This window comes from Sinohyriopsis cumingii, chromosome 19 (assembly GCF_028554795.1).
Source record: "Sinohyriopsis cumingii isolate HCF-2022 chromosome 19, ASM2855479v2, whole genome shotgun sequence".
NCBI lineage: Eukaryota > Metazoa > Mollusca > Bivalvia > Unionida > Unionidae > Sinohyriopsis > Sinohyriopsis cumingii.
Genome location: NC_142979.1, coordinates 42,791,548 through 42,807,059, shown reverse-complemented (window position 1 = coordinate 42,807,059; position 15,512 = coordinate 42,791,548). Strand labels below are relative to the sequence as shown.

The 15,512-nt window shown below is 35.7% G+C and overlaps 1 protein-coding gene across 10 annotated transcripts in view; it reads left to right on the top strand.

Annotated features, from left to right (window-relative positions):
- LOC149775581 (unconventional myosin-XVIIIa-like) overlaps positions 1-15,512 on the top strand; it is a 287,486-nt gene that overhangs the window by 227,814 nt on the left and 44,160 nt on the right. For all 10 annotated transcript variants that reach the window (XM_089943593.1, XM_089943592.1, XM_089943594.1 and 7 more), the window contains 4 exons: positions 1,264-1,387; positions 4,467-4,565; positions 7,525-7,626; positions 8,673-8,783. In XM_089943593.1, the coding sequence (XP_089799719.1) occupies positions 1,264-1,387; positions 4,467-4,565; positions 7,525-7,626; positions 8,673-8,783 (436 nt within the window). The remainder of the gene's footprint in view (positions 1-1,263; positions 1,388-4,466; positions 4,566-7,524; positions 7,627-8,672; positions 8,784-15,512) is intronic.

Genomic DNA, 15,512 nt, shown 5'->3' with positions numbered 1-15,512 from the left:
TTGTGATGTTATGTGTGATATTACATAATCATTTGTGATGTCATGTGTGATATTGTATGATCATTTGTGATATGTGTGATATTGTTAGATCATTTGTTATATGTGTGGTATTACAAGATTATGATATGTGTGATATGAGATCATTTGTGATATCTTGTATAATATTACATGATCATTTCGGATATCATATATTGTATGTGATATTAAATGTTATGTATAATATTAGAAGATCATTTAAAGTCAATTCTGAACCCGTTCTTGTCGGCCATCATGATGGTGCTGTTGTATATTTAGTTGAGTGACTTGTCAACTTTTAGTCTCAGTACTTCCTTTTATATTTTTATTCCTAATATTTTTTTGGTACCAGTGGTCAATTCAGAATGCATTTTAGATCTAGAAATGACATTGCAGTTCTTTTTGGTAAACGTCTAAACTTTCTGGATCTTACAAAAATGTTACATTGATGCAGTCTATGGAATCAATCCAATTGTTACACATAATTGATTGCTCATTTAATTCTTAATTACATTTATTTATTTAACCATACAAGATATGAACATGTAGTAAATAATAGACTGTGATTAGTTCCCCTTATTAGTCTACTGTTGTGAACAGGCATTCATTAGACTGTAATTACTTCCCCTCATTAGTTTACTGTTGTGAACAGGCATTCATTAGACTGTGATTAGTTCCCCTTATTAGTCTACTGTTGTGAACAGGCATTCATTAGACTGTGATTAGTTCCCCTTATTAGTCTACTGTTGTGAACAGGCATTCATTAGACTGTAATTACTTCCCCTTATTAGTCTACTGTTGTGAACAGGCATTCAATGTGGCTCAGGTCTGCTTTTTAATGAACATATTTACAAGTCACTATTCATTGTTGCCCTCAAAATTATTGTGACATCCAAAAATGGCTGAGACAACACATAATTTACAAATGTCAAGATTTAAGTTTTTTGAGAACCATGACTAAAACTGGCTACCTATGAGAACAGTATATGCAAATAAAACCTACTGGTAATATTATGTTGTCTACCACAAAAATCACATATTACAAGATGACATGATTCCAGGCAAAGTTGCTGAATGTTGAAGAGTCTTGCAATTATGAATTTTATATCTTTGCTTGTGTTTGGATATTGATTTCACTTGTCAGATAATGTATTATTCTAAAAGCAGCTTGTGGCATGTTTTAATATTCAACTGTTTCATAAATTGATATCTGAATAAAATTAGTTTAATATCCTTTCTATATACCAGGTTTGATGCAGAGTTGTCCAAAGCTCAGGATGAGGCCAAGCAGGAGAGAACTCATAGAGAAAAACTTCAGCGTGAAAGAGATGAGAGCATCGCTGAAAAATTTACATCAGATCAAGACTTGCAGGTAAAGTAGCATAAATGCATTATGTCAATTGATTGGTTGTAAAGTTATGTAAATTCACCATTTTTTTAATTTGGTTATTGCACTCACTTGCATTAATGTGAGCAAGTTTTCTGATAAGGGCAAATTCCAGATTTTTGTCTTCTCACAGCATTATTGGGTACAAATGATAAGAAGCCAGATTTAATTGTCATGAATGTTGAATACAAAATTTTATGAATAAACACTGCAGAATATTAGACTTTGATATGGATAGTGCAGTGAAATAGGCAAAACTAACAATAAACGGAGCTTGCAATTTGAAAACCTGTATTAGGAAGAATCTTTTTATGATTTGGCTTGATAAATTACATTGTAACATGGCAGAATGGTTCACCAAACAAAGGCAAATTACTCATGATAAACCACATTGTAACATGGTAGAATGGTTCACCAAACAAAGGCACATTACTGATGATAAACCATATTGTAACATGGCAGAATGGTTCACCAAAGAAAGGCAAATTACTCATGATAAATTACATTCTGACATAGTAGAGTACTTCACCAAACAAAGGCAAATTACTCATAAATTACACTGACATTCACTAAAGGCAAATTATTCATGATAATTTTCATTTCAACATGGTAGAATGGTTTAATCAAACAAAGGCAAATTACTAATGATAAATTACATTGCGACATGGTAGAGTCGTTCACCTATCAAAGAAGGCAAATTACTCATGATAAATTACATTGTAATGGTAGAATGGTTCACCAAAGGCAAATTACCACAATAAATTACATTCTGACTTCGTAGAATGGTTTGCCAAAGGCAAATTACTTATGATAAATTACACTGTGTCATGATAGAATGATTCACCAAAGGCAGATTACTCTATATAAATTACATTGTCATGATAAAATGGTTCATCAAAGGCAAATTACTCGTAATAAATTACTTGTGACGTAGAATGGTTCACCAAAGGCAAATTACTCATGATAAATTACATTGTAACATGGTAGAATGGTTCACCAAAGGTAAATTACTCATGATAAATTACATTGTAACATGGTAGAGTGGTTTACCTAAGGCAAATTACTCAACATAAGTTAAATTGTGTCATGGTAGAATGGTTAGCCAAACAAAGGCAGATTCATGTTTATTTCATTTTATGTAACTATATATATATATATAATTATGATACAGTTAAACCTATCTTGAAAGACCACTACTTTAAGAGACCACCTATCATGATAGATCAGACTTAAACTGCACATATTTATTAATTATATATAGTGTTATGACCAGTTATGAGAGACCGCCTGTTTTGAGATATCATAATTTGTGCCAGCAGAGTTCTTTCAAGACAGCTTTTATTGTCTCTGTTTATCAATATACGTGCTTAGGATTATTATATCTTTTTCTGTGTTCATAATGACAAGTCATAACATAATGTAGAATGAAGCAGTTTTTTCATAAAGAGCCTAATTTTTCCAAATGACAAATCATATTTTATGCAGAATGAAGTAGTTTTCATTGAATTTTTCTCATGGGCGTATAGATAACTTAAAATCAGAAATTTGTATTTATTTCATACCTGGAGGGGCACTAGGTGGCAACGTTGTCTAAGGCGCTTGCCTTTACAGATCACTTGCATCATACCTGTGATGGTTTGAGTTCAAATCTTGGCTTGGCCAGCATGGATAAGTGAGAGGTTTCCTGGTATTTGGGAAAGAGTTTTGTTTCATTAGGTTCATGTATTCTCAATAAATTAGATATGCATTTTAGCTTACCTGATTTAAGTGGTTATTTTTTATTTAAACGGCTTTTATTCTCTTTATTCATCAAACTTAACATCATTGATCCAAATATTCAGGCTGTCACATTTTTGGAACAGCATATTCTCAGAATTTTTATTAATTTTCAAAATATTGCATCAAATTTAGAGACACTAAGTACATTTTATTTTAATAGATGGAAAATAATTCATGTTGGAATGTTATTGTTGTTGTTGCAGGGTTTTTATGCCATTTTTCAGCACACGATAGGCTGTACATGGCGGCCAGTATTAATGGTGGAGGAAGAACCTGGGAAAACCCCAGAAAGAACCACCAACCCACGAGAAGCTACTGGCAAGCTTTCTCACATACCCACATTGGCTGAATCCGAGACTCAAACCGCTGCAGACAGAGGTGAGATGGCAGTGATCCGTAACGGAGAGCGCTTTAGACCACTCGACCACTCAGGGCCCCCATGTTGGAATGTTAACTGACGTGTTTTAGCCGTATTCAAAAACGTGAGATTGAAATGATGTCTACTTGGCCTTGAAACTACTTTGATTATCCTAATTATCATTGGAGTTCTTATAGCCCTGACAGCTTTCTGTATATTTCTGTTGGCTGAGATTTTATTTCTTCTATGAGTCACTGTATTCTTGTGACTTTGTCGCCTTATATAAACAATTTCTAGTTGTGAAATAGTGTGTGTAGAGGGCTCAAGAATGTTACTTTTATTAATGCTACATTAAAAATTGAACTTTTCTTCCTTTCCTTTTGTTTTACACTATTGGCATATGCAGAATTGGGATGTCACTCTTACCATAAAAGATAACTCAGTCTAACATGACTAGACCTATCTCCAGTAGCAGTGTATTTACGTGAACAAAAAAAAAACAAAAAACAAAAGATCAGAACTGTGACCACTATTCTTTATTTCAAAAAGATTAGATCAAAATATTATCGTTTCCAAGCAAGAATATAATGCAACCTAGTTTACCGATTTACAGCTGGCATTGATTCTTGAACGTACTTGATGCACCAGAACACACTAGATTTATTCATTTTCCCAACAAGATATTCTGGAAAAATGATAATTTTCATTTACACACCAATTATCTAGATGCAGAGAAAAATTATTTTTTAATGTCTGGATATTTTAGTTAATGATAGCAGAAACTGAACATTTTGCTTACAACTCTCTTTAACAGAAATTGTTATACAGGTCAGCTGTATATATTTATGGGTCACTTTTAGTTTTTGTGGGTATCTTAATACGATGTGAGGTATAATTTTACAACTGTATTGCCATCTTTAATTCTAGAAAGTCCGTTTGGAGCTTGAGGCCATGACAGAAAAATGCAATAGACTGGAGAAAGAAGTAATGGACTTGTCACTGTCAGGGACCAAAGACGACCATGAGGTGAGTGCTTGGATTACATAGTTAGAAAAAAGAAGACACAGAGATGTCCTTTGCATATAAATTTTCATGTTTCTCTTATTTTACAATATTTATATATGTTATCAATTTGGATCAAGTGTCAAACATACAATAGGCAACTACAGGCACTCCTTGCCACATGTCCATTGAACTCAGAGTGGGATTCAAAAGATCCAGGACTTTCAAGATATTCAAATGTTAAAAATCTATGAAGAGTCTGCATATACCATATTTTCTGTTTGTTTTCTTTGTCTGTTTGTCTTGGGACCCAAAAATACTATGGAGACCATGTTTTTTATCTGATTTTAATCGACATTGGAAAATAGGTTGATGTCATCATTATCTCTGAGGAGTTCAGCTATGAGTGAGATCTAAGTATCCATTGGATCTGATTAGTTGAGCCTGTTACCACTGTTGAGGCCATATTTCTAATCTGATTTTGATCAAGTTTAGAATATCACAGATATCGAAGACACGTTTTATTATGATTGAGGTCAGTTCTTGATCTGATTGGCTGATCTTGTTACCAGTCTGGAAGCCATATTTCTGATGCAGTTTTGATCAAACTTGCAATATTGGTTTATATCACGGTCTCAGGCATGTCCAAATACAAGCCATATATATGCAGAAATCATGAGGTGATCTTGCATCTGATTAGCAGAACTTGTAAACTCTAGAAGACAAATTACATATCAGATTTTAATTATGGAAGCTAATCTCAGCGAGATTTCAGTGTTCAGATATGAGTAATAGCTATGTATTTTAATGAGGTGATCCTACATCTAATTGGCTGAGCATGTGAACATAAGGCCAGTCAGATTGTGGGAATTGAATTTGTGATCTTCTGGTCATGAGTTCAGTGCCTTAATCGCAGAGCCACCACAGCTTCCTTGTCTGGGATCTTGGTGGTTTCCAAGTTGAGACTTCAGGTGTTGCATGTGGTAAAGGCAGATCCATTGTGTACTGTGGATTAAAGGTAGTTATCCTTGTTAGTAGTATAATGTACTATGGATTAGAGGTAGTTATCCTTGTTAGTAGTATAATGTACTATGGATTAGAGGTAGTTATCCTTGTTAGTAGTATAATGTACTATGGATTAGAGGTAGTTATCCTTGTTAGTAGTATAATGTACTATGGATTAGAGGTAGTTATCCTTGTTAGTAGTATAATGTACTATGGATTAGAGGTAGTTATCCTTGTTAGTAGTGTTATGTACTGTGGATTAAAGATAATTTTCTGCAGTTGATTAACCAGTTCTTTTCTTCATAAACTTGTGAATGTAGAAAGAAAGAAATGGAAAAGAAAAATGACAACTTAAAAGTCATATTTATTTTAGAATTGTAGCATATTAATAACCTCATAACGCTGATTATTTATTGCTCTCAGATCAATAAAATTTGCTTTATTTTACTTAATGGGTAGCATGGTATTGCTAGTGTTCTTATGATTTTTTATGAATTTGTCATGATGGCATGTGCAGTAGTCCTCCAGAACTTGTCATGATGGCATGTGCAGTAGTCCTCCAGAACTTGTCATGATGACATGTGCAGTAGTCCTCCAGAACTTGTCATGATGACATGTGCAGTAGTCCTCCAGAACTTGTCATGATGACATGTGAAGTAGGCCTCCAGAATTTGTCATGATGGCATGTGCAGTAGGCCTCCAGAACTTGTCATGATGGACATGTGCAGTAGGCCTCCAGAATTTGTCATGATGGCATGTGCAGTAGGCCTCCAGAACTTGTCATGATGGCATGTGCAGTAGTCCTCCAGAATTTGTCATGATGGCATGTGCAGTAGGCCTCCAGAATTTGTCATGATGGCATGTGCAGTAGGCCTCCAGAACACGTCATGATGGACATGTGCATTAGGCCTCCAGAACTTGTCATGATGGACATGTGAAGTAGGCCTCCAGAACTTGTCATGATGGACATGTGCAGTAGGCCTCCAGAACTTGTCATGATGGCATGTGCAGTAGGCCTCCAGAACTTGTCATGATGGACATGTGCAGTAGGCCTCCAGAACTTGTCATGATGGACATGTGCAGTAGGCCTCCAGAACTTGTCATGATGGACATGTGCAGTAGGCCTCCAGAATTTATCATAATGGCATGTGCAGTAGGCCTCCAGAATTTGTCATGATGGACATGTCCAGCAGGCTTCCAGAAATTGTCATGTATGATGGACATGTCCAACAGGCTTCCAGAATTTGTCATATATGATGGACATGTCTAAATTAGACTGATGCTTTCATTGGTATTAAAATGCCCATATGGGACCTTGGGAATTGTTGCTAACTCATATTCAGACTTGATAAAGTATATTAATTTAAAGTGGTATTTGGGTATTTGACATAATTATAGATGCAGTATGTACATTGCACAGGTGTGAAATTACAGGGGGTGTCTGTGAACAGTATAATCCAACCTCTACCAGGTAACATTTCTGCCTCATGGTTCCATGCCTCAGCTAGGTTTTGGGGATATACTTTTCAGATTGATGGGTAAGGAGGAGGGAGTCCCAACCAACAGTTAAATCATTTTCCAAAAGATGCAAGAAAGAAATAGAAAAAGTATAATAACCACTGTACAAATAAGATATTCTGCTGTTAACTTTTACTTGTGTCCAGGAAAAAGAATTAATTATAACCACAATACTACAGCTTAATTTTGCACAAGATATATGGATTTTGTCAAATTGGGAATATATAACATTAACTCAGTAGCTATATAATCAGATAATGGCTTCAAAATTGATTATTTTTAAAAACACAAGTGGAAATGTATTGAAGCTATCTTTTCTGTGGTAAGATGACAAGGGGTAATGCTACATAGGATTGACTACAACCAATGTTGGACATCTATTCACAAGTTTTGGGGAGCTCTGTTAACAGCTATAACTGTATGGCCTGTAGTTACAGTATTGTCTTATGGTACATTACAGGTGCTGGCCCTGAAGAGAGCCAGGAATGAGCTGGAAGCAAAGATCAAGGACCAGGAGGAGGAACTGGATGACCAGGCAGCTTCCATTCAGCAGCTTGAACAGGTAGAATGGAATATCTAATCATATTTTTTTTTTATTAAGCTAAATTATCGATGATTATTTTAAAACTGGCAAAGATTTCTGTTATAGTAATTAGTACATGAGACACAAGTATCGCTGTGGTAATTAGTACAGGAGATACTAGTACTTTTATGGTAATTAGTACAGGAGATATAAGAACTGTTATGGTAATTAGTTCAGGAGACACAAGTACTGGTGTGGTAATTAATACATGAGATACAAGTACTGATGTGGTAATTAGTACAGGAAATACAACTACTGTTATGGTAATTAGTACATGAGACACAAGTATCGCTGTGGTAATTAGTACAGCAGATACAAGTACTGTTATGGTAATTAGTACAAGAGACATGTACTAGATCTCATGTCTCATCACGGCATTATAAAACATTTGAGAGAAATATAAGCAGTCACGGTCCATGTTTGTTTTCAGGAAAATATTGAAAACTGGAAATATAATTGCATGATTCAGAGAATTTTCAGAAATCTAGCTTTTGATAGACATAATAAGAAATACAATAGAATTTATCACATGACCTGGTTGGTATACAGTTTCTTGAATTCACTTCATATATTTCACTTTTGACAAGTGTAATATTTCATCATTATGTTTTCAGGTGCGCTTAACATATAATTTTTCTACTCTGCTATGGTTTGTGGAATCAAATAGTCATTTTAATAATGTGGTAATTTGTGCACATATTTAAATGAAATATGCAATTGCTGACCTAAATAGTCTGACATTTAAAATAATTATTTTCTTTCAGTCTCGATAACCTGTGTACATAAGAAAATTTTCATTTTCTCAAATATTTTTCCAGAAAATTGAGAGCTCTATCATCAGGTTTGTGTATCAGTGTAAAACTTATGGAGTAATTTATAACTTGCACTTGTAAATGATGACATATAATAGAAATTATCCACTTTGTTTTATCAGTTTAATCTCTAATGAAGACTTGTATAAGATCATGTATTGAATTCCATCTAGCCTTCCAAAAGATAACTGGGTAAATTTTCTCCTCACTTAGACAAAGCTGAGGCTGGAAATGAATTATGAGAAACTGAAGCAACAGCAGCAGAAAGAGCTTGAGGAGAAGGAGGAGGAAATGGAGGAGTTGAGGTTCTCTACTCAGAAGAAGGTACCATGCTACACCTCTCTCTCTCTCTCTCTCTCTCTTTCTCTCTCTCTCTCTCTCTCTCTCTCTCTCTCTGTCTCTGTCTCTCTCTCTCTCTCTCTCTCTCTCTCACATCATCATCATCAGAAGAAGGATATTTATGTGCATATCATCTATGTCAAGTCTCAATATCTGCTCTAATATGTGGTAAAACCTGTGAAATTCAAGCTTTTAAAATGAAATGATCCTTTTTTCTTTATCATGGAGGATTTTAGAAATCAACATATCGGATTAATTTTTGATGTTACAGTTGTTTTGTTTACCAGAAGTTGTGTGCAAAAGAAATAACTGAAATCAGTCCTTGAAAAAAAATAAGCAAATGAAAAATGGAGATCTGTTGTTTAGTGTTACTTATCATAGTTCAGAAGAACTTATGTGATGGGGCTGATTGATGTCCAATATGGCTGCCACAGTGGACATCTTGGAAATTTTGTTATTGCTATTCCTGGATAGTCATATCAGCAGGGGGTTTTCAGTATAGACTTCTTATGATGGTTTATTGGTCCTAAATGAAAAACGGCAGATCTGATGGCCAAGATGACCGTCAGAACAGTCATCTTGAAAATCTTGTTAATGCTACCATTCCTAAATGGATAGACCTGTCAACATTCATCCTTATTGTAAAGAGGTCTCTGTGACTTGTATTTCATGCTTTTTAGTGACTTTGTTGAAACTGTGTACCTGAAGTTTAGTTACTGGGTATTGTGTCCATTCCAATGAAACTTGATAATTGGATGCACCTTGTTATGCTCTATTCATCCTTATTGTAAAGAGGTCTCTGTGACTTGTATTTCATGCTTTTTAGTGACTTTGATGAAGTGGTTTCCTTGAAGTTCAATTATTGGGTACTTTGCATGTTCCAGTCATGAAGTTTGGTGAGTGGATGCATCTATGTTAGTACTACTGTGCTCCATTTCAACCAAAGAAGGTCACCAACTCACACATTATGATTGAATATTTATGCAATTGAAGTAGGAATATGTGTATTCATCAGTAAGTTGTCCATATTTAATGATTCTACATTTTATATACCTGCCATATTCCCAGATGGTGTTGGGAAGTTTTTGAGACTCAAAAGTGTGTTGAGGTCCCAAGGGCGATCAGTGCTTGTGACCCAAAAATGTGATGTCGCTGAATGGAGAATAACCTAACTTTTCATATACCAAAGCCTATGAAAAAGATTGGAAATTCAAATCTGAAAATAGCTTGTCTGTCTTGTTCAAAACATTTAATACACACAAAAAGGAATTAGTGTCTTTTTATGCTTTGTAAACATTATATCTAGAATTATAGTTCACAGTGAACCAGTTTTATCTGGGTTTAATAACAGTCAGCTTCATTAGAAACCATACAACTACTTGCAAGGTTTTTCTTAATAATTACTGGATAAATGTTTTCCATTAAATGACACTGTTAAAAAAATTTGTAAGGTAAATATAGTTGAAAAACAATTTTCCATCAAGTTTCAAGTCAGCACCATCCAACTGTTGCATTTTAGACTGTGTTGTAATTTTGTGTGTGTTAATTTTGACATTTTCTCCAGCATTGACAAAGCCACATTCAGTCTTATGTAATTTTATATTTATGAGACATGTTGTTAATTTTTTCACCAGAAAATTTTGAACAAATGTTTGGTTTCTTTTAAAATTTCTGATTTGGTGATAATATGCAGTTGAAATTTAAATTTATGCAGGAAGAATAATACAGCCTCACCTCTTTTGAAAGATTATCAGATATGAAAGCCCACAGTTTTCATGCATGGATAAACACTTTTATATCTTATTGTGACTTCCATTGAGAAGCCATTTGTCTTCAGATATCACTTTTCTCATGGCATGATTTATCTCCAATAAACAGGTTTCAATATTTTCTCAATAAATTTCCATGTTTTATGATTTTTAAGGATGCAGATTTTTACAGATTGTACCATAGTTTCCTCTGAATATGAAAATAACCTGGGTCAATTATTTACTTCATAATTAAATGAAATAAATTTAGATTCATCGAACCTACAAGTACATGGTAAAGCTGTACTGATGTCACTTCTTGCCAATTATGCCGATACCACATATAGCCGATTATTAAAATTGCCGATACCGATTATGAGACTGATTATTTCATTATTTCTTTTATATCAATGACTGGTTCACAAACATAAACCTATTAGTGTAATGCAAGCAGGTATTTTGCCGTGTGAGTTATAACAAGGTTGTTTATGTGGCAAGTGAATTTGAACTTCTATACAAAAACAACAGAAACTGGATAAGAAGTACATTGCTATTTATAGAAATAATGATCACACAAACATAAAACTTGAAAAACTTTAAAACTAACACTGATAAAACATATGGTTTGCCAATTCAAGATATAAATGAATGAAAATGTATTAAGCTAGTCTTTTTACTTACATTCAGTGATGCTGTTTGCCATTACTAGATTTCAATAAATGACTAAAAAATGTTAATAACGATAGCCCAATAATAATTAAAATTAATAATACGCATTCTTTAAGACTAAAGTTAGACATCACTGTACACTGGCTGCAGCTAATACTGAAAGCCAAATTGAGGTAGGTTGTATTTAAGCAACAGTAACATTTCTCCCTTCTCGCCAAGTAAAGATCCACGATGACCGAAAAATTCTGGCCTGTGCCACTAAACAGCTGCTTGCTCAGAATGCTTGAAGCTGGTGCAGACAAATAGCATCTAGCTAATTTGGCCAAGATGGGGAACTGAAATCTGTGAGTGTTCCACCAGCCATATATGTCTTCTCGCGGCAACAGAGGGCTAGCCAGATACAATTCAAGCACTGCATCAACGGCGTCATCCACATGTTTTTTTTTGTTGATGGTACGGACAGGTTCAGCACAGTACACAGAAAACAAATCCCAGAGACTTGATGTTTATGGTCCAGTGGCATTTGGTTCAGTTTCAGTTTTTCTTTTTTTTTGGTCAGGGGCTCCTCCTGCTTGTCAGCTGACGCAACTATGATGCATTCTGCTCTAAGTCATTCTTTGGATGCTGTTGTGCCAGGATGGAGTTCTGGAACTTAATGACTATGGATTGTGAGATTGCCAAAACATCTTTGACTGCTCGTTGCGACAGAATGCCATCACTGAAAATGAGCTGCAGCATGTGTGCAAAACAGCTGATGCTGTCGATTTCAGCCAGGCGCATTGCTTTAACCATATTTGCACCTCCATCACGCAGAAGAACGTGGATATGAGTTTTGGGAATGTTGTATTCCTCGCATAATTTGTCCAGTTTGCTCGCCAAATATTCTCCTGTATGTGATTCATCAAGAGGCATTGTTGCTAAAATCAGCTGTTTCCGCTGAAAGTCTTTGTCAGCCAGTGTGCCGTAAGACTCAACAAAGCTACGCTGATGGACAGGTCTGACCATGCATCAGAGGTCAAACTAAGGTCAGATTGGGCAGAAACTAAATCATGCACATTGCTTTATATCGCCTTATGCATGTCAGGTATCAAAGATGTGGAAAAGTACTTACGACTTGGAATTTTATTGCATGGTTCTGCCTTAGCCATGAACTCTGCAATAGCTTTGTGCCAACTAATAGCTCTTGGGTTGTCAAAGGCAAATGGCTGCTTCCGGTCCAGCATGGCGTCAGTAGTCAGAGTACAAGGAGTTGCTGCAGCTGATGAGGTTAACTGTGCAGCATCCTTTTCCTTTTTTATCTGCCAGGAACAGGCCATATTCGATGATATGCTTGCAGCACAAGTGCTGGACAAGATTTGTTGTTGTATAGTTTTTAGATTCCTTTCCACCTCTGGACATGCATGCCTTGCAGAGCATGCAGTTTGCTTTGGACTCTTCGACTGCATTTACTTTGAAGTAATTTCAGACTAAAGTGTTTCGAGTTCGACACTATTATGCATAGGCTTGGTAGTATATTTAATAGTGTACAATCGCTAGTCAATATTAATAATCCAATTGATTCATGCTCTTGAAAGAATGTTTTAAATCAAGTAAGTTACTAATAAGTTGTCCACATGGCTGGATGGATGCATGCACCATGTTGCGAGTTGTGCACTGAAGCAGTTAAGCAGTTGGGGTATCCCATGGTAACGTCGCTGGTGTTGGCATGCCAATATCAATGCTGCATGATATTTGTATGTCAGTGTTCAGCTGCTTCATCGTGCGAATGCTATTCATTGATTAGTAGCATTGCAGGACTAGCTAAAGAACAGATTAACTATAATGAGTCATAGTTTCGTAGTAGTTGGAAATTTCATTAGCTGTCTAATCTGCCTTGCTATCTGCTAATGTGTATGCTGGAAGTTCAACACCTACATGAGGCCTCATTGGCTGGTTGGCTGCTGTGATTGGGATGAGTGCATGAATGGTATTGATAATTTGTTGTTTGCAGACAATCAGCGATAGTTTACAGCAAGTGTGTTACAAAGTATTAACTTTTAATAATATATTGTCTTTCAATTAACCCCCAAATCATATGTTTATTCCTTAATTTCCATTATTTAATTCTGATTTAAAATTCAAGCCATGTCAAGATGTATGTTATGATTGAATTTATATTTTGGAAATTTGTTTACATCAGCACCAATTATTTCTGCCTATACCGATTATACCGATTTTTCTAATATTAACTGAGGATGCCTTAATGGTGAACAAAGATATTTGGCTTCTTTTCCTTTTTTATAATCATGGTTAGCATTAAGGTTATGATTTTAGGAAATCTTGCAGGATTTCCTGATCACTTAGATCAAGAAGCTTCCAGTAGGGCTGAGTCCCAGATCAGTTTCATCAAGAAGCTTCCACTAGGGCTGAGTCATAAATCACTTAGATCAAGAAGCTTCCAGTAGGGCTGAGTCCCAGATCAGTTTCATCAAGAAGTTTCCAGTAGGGATGAGTCCCAGATCAGTTTCATCAGGAAGCTTCCAGTAGGGATGAGTCCCAGATCACTTAGATCAAGAAGCTTCCAGTAGGGCTGAGTCCCAGATCAGTTTCATCAAGAAGCTTCCAGTAGGGCTGAGTCCCAGATCACTTAGATCAAGAAGCTTCCAGTACAGCTGAGTCCCAGATCAGTTTCATCAAGAAGCTTTCAGTAGGGCTGAGTCCCAGATCAGTTTCATCAGGAAGCTTCCAGTAAGGCTGAGTCACAGATCACTTAGATCAGGAAGCTTCCAGTAGGGCTGAGTCCCAGATCACTTAGATCAGGAAGCTTCCAGTAGGGCTGAGTTGTTCATGTGGCACAAAGAAGCTCTGTGATTAATATTTCATGTCATTTCTTTGGTGGGGGAGGTGTGATTTGGTACTGTCTATGTACACTTAGGCAAAAAAAAATGTGTTTCCTATTGCACTGGTTTTAAAATTAGGGTAGGTAGTTTTTTTTTATAAAAACATATATTATAATGATTAGTATATATAATGTACTAAGCACTTCAAGTACTGAGCAAAGCCAGCTCAGATGTACAAATCAATTTTGGAAATTTGTAAAAAAAAATTAAGTTTTACCCAGTGGGGAAAAAAGTGCTAGGGTCGGCAATGAAAAACAAGTTCAGTTGGCTGACCAGAAACACATAGTTTTGTTTTGGCCTTATAAGTCCAACTGCAAACAATATACACCATGATCTTCTGTCATGGCAGATCAGGGTCTGTGTTGCTTGTTGCTTCAGTAACTGCTAACAAACAGCATAGACCCAGATCTTGTGGCACGTTGTGAGACAGCAGATCTGGGTCTATGCAGTTTGCAGTTGTAGTTGACTTATAAGTAAGTATAAACAGTAGTGTAAATCTGATCTCAATAAATTATTTGCATGATAATGTACATAAAAGAGTCATTATAGCATCTTCATAAATGGAATACACTCCAGCCCAGTTGATCTGTGTTGTGGTGTTCCACAGGGGTCTGTTTTTGGACCTGTTTACTTCATTCTATACACTCATCCACTCTCAAGTGTCATAGATCATCATCCAGTGTCTCACCAATTGTATGCTGATGACACCCAAATATACAAATCTAGCCACCCAACTGAAGTTGATGCTACCATCGAAGGTGTAGAGAGGTGCATTTCTGATGCGAAATCATGGATGACATGTAACAAGCTGCAGATGAATGATGATGAAACTGAGGCCATTCTGATCACAACACAAAGACTTTCTCATTTACATCCTTTGCCTCAAACAATAAATATCAGCAACACCAACATTAAATTCACACAATCAGTATGAAGCCTTGGTGTTACTCTGGACAGTACTCTCACATTGCACCAACATGTCATGAACATATGTAAGGCTGCATATCTTGAGCTGAGACGTATCAGCTCCATTTGCAAATATCTTTCAGTTGATGCTTTTCTTCTGACAATCGTATACTCATTATTCCCACTATGAAAACAAAGTCATGGACAGCGTTCTTTTGCATACCAGGTCCCAGCAACGTAGAATGAATTGCCCACTGAACTTAGACACAAAGACACAGTGATTCCATTCAGAGTGCTCTCAGAACTCGCTTATTTCGACTGCAAGAACAAACTTAAAGACCTAATGATGTTTCCTACCTTAAATATTCTCAGCATGTTTTTTTCTATGTTTTCTAATTTCATGGTGTTTGTGTATGTAATCATATCACTATATATGTTTTTTATCTTATAGGTGTTGTCTAATGTTGTAAAGTGCTTAGAGCTTCTAAAGATTAGGTGCTATACAAAGTCCT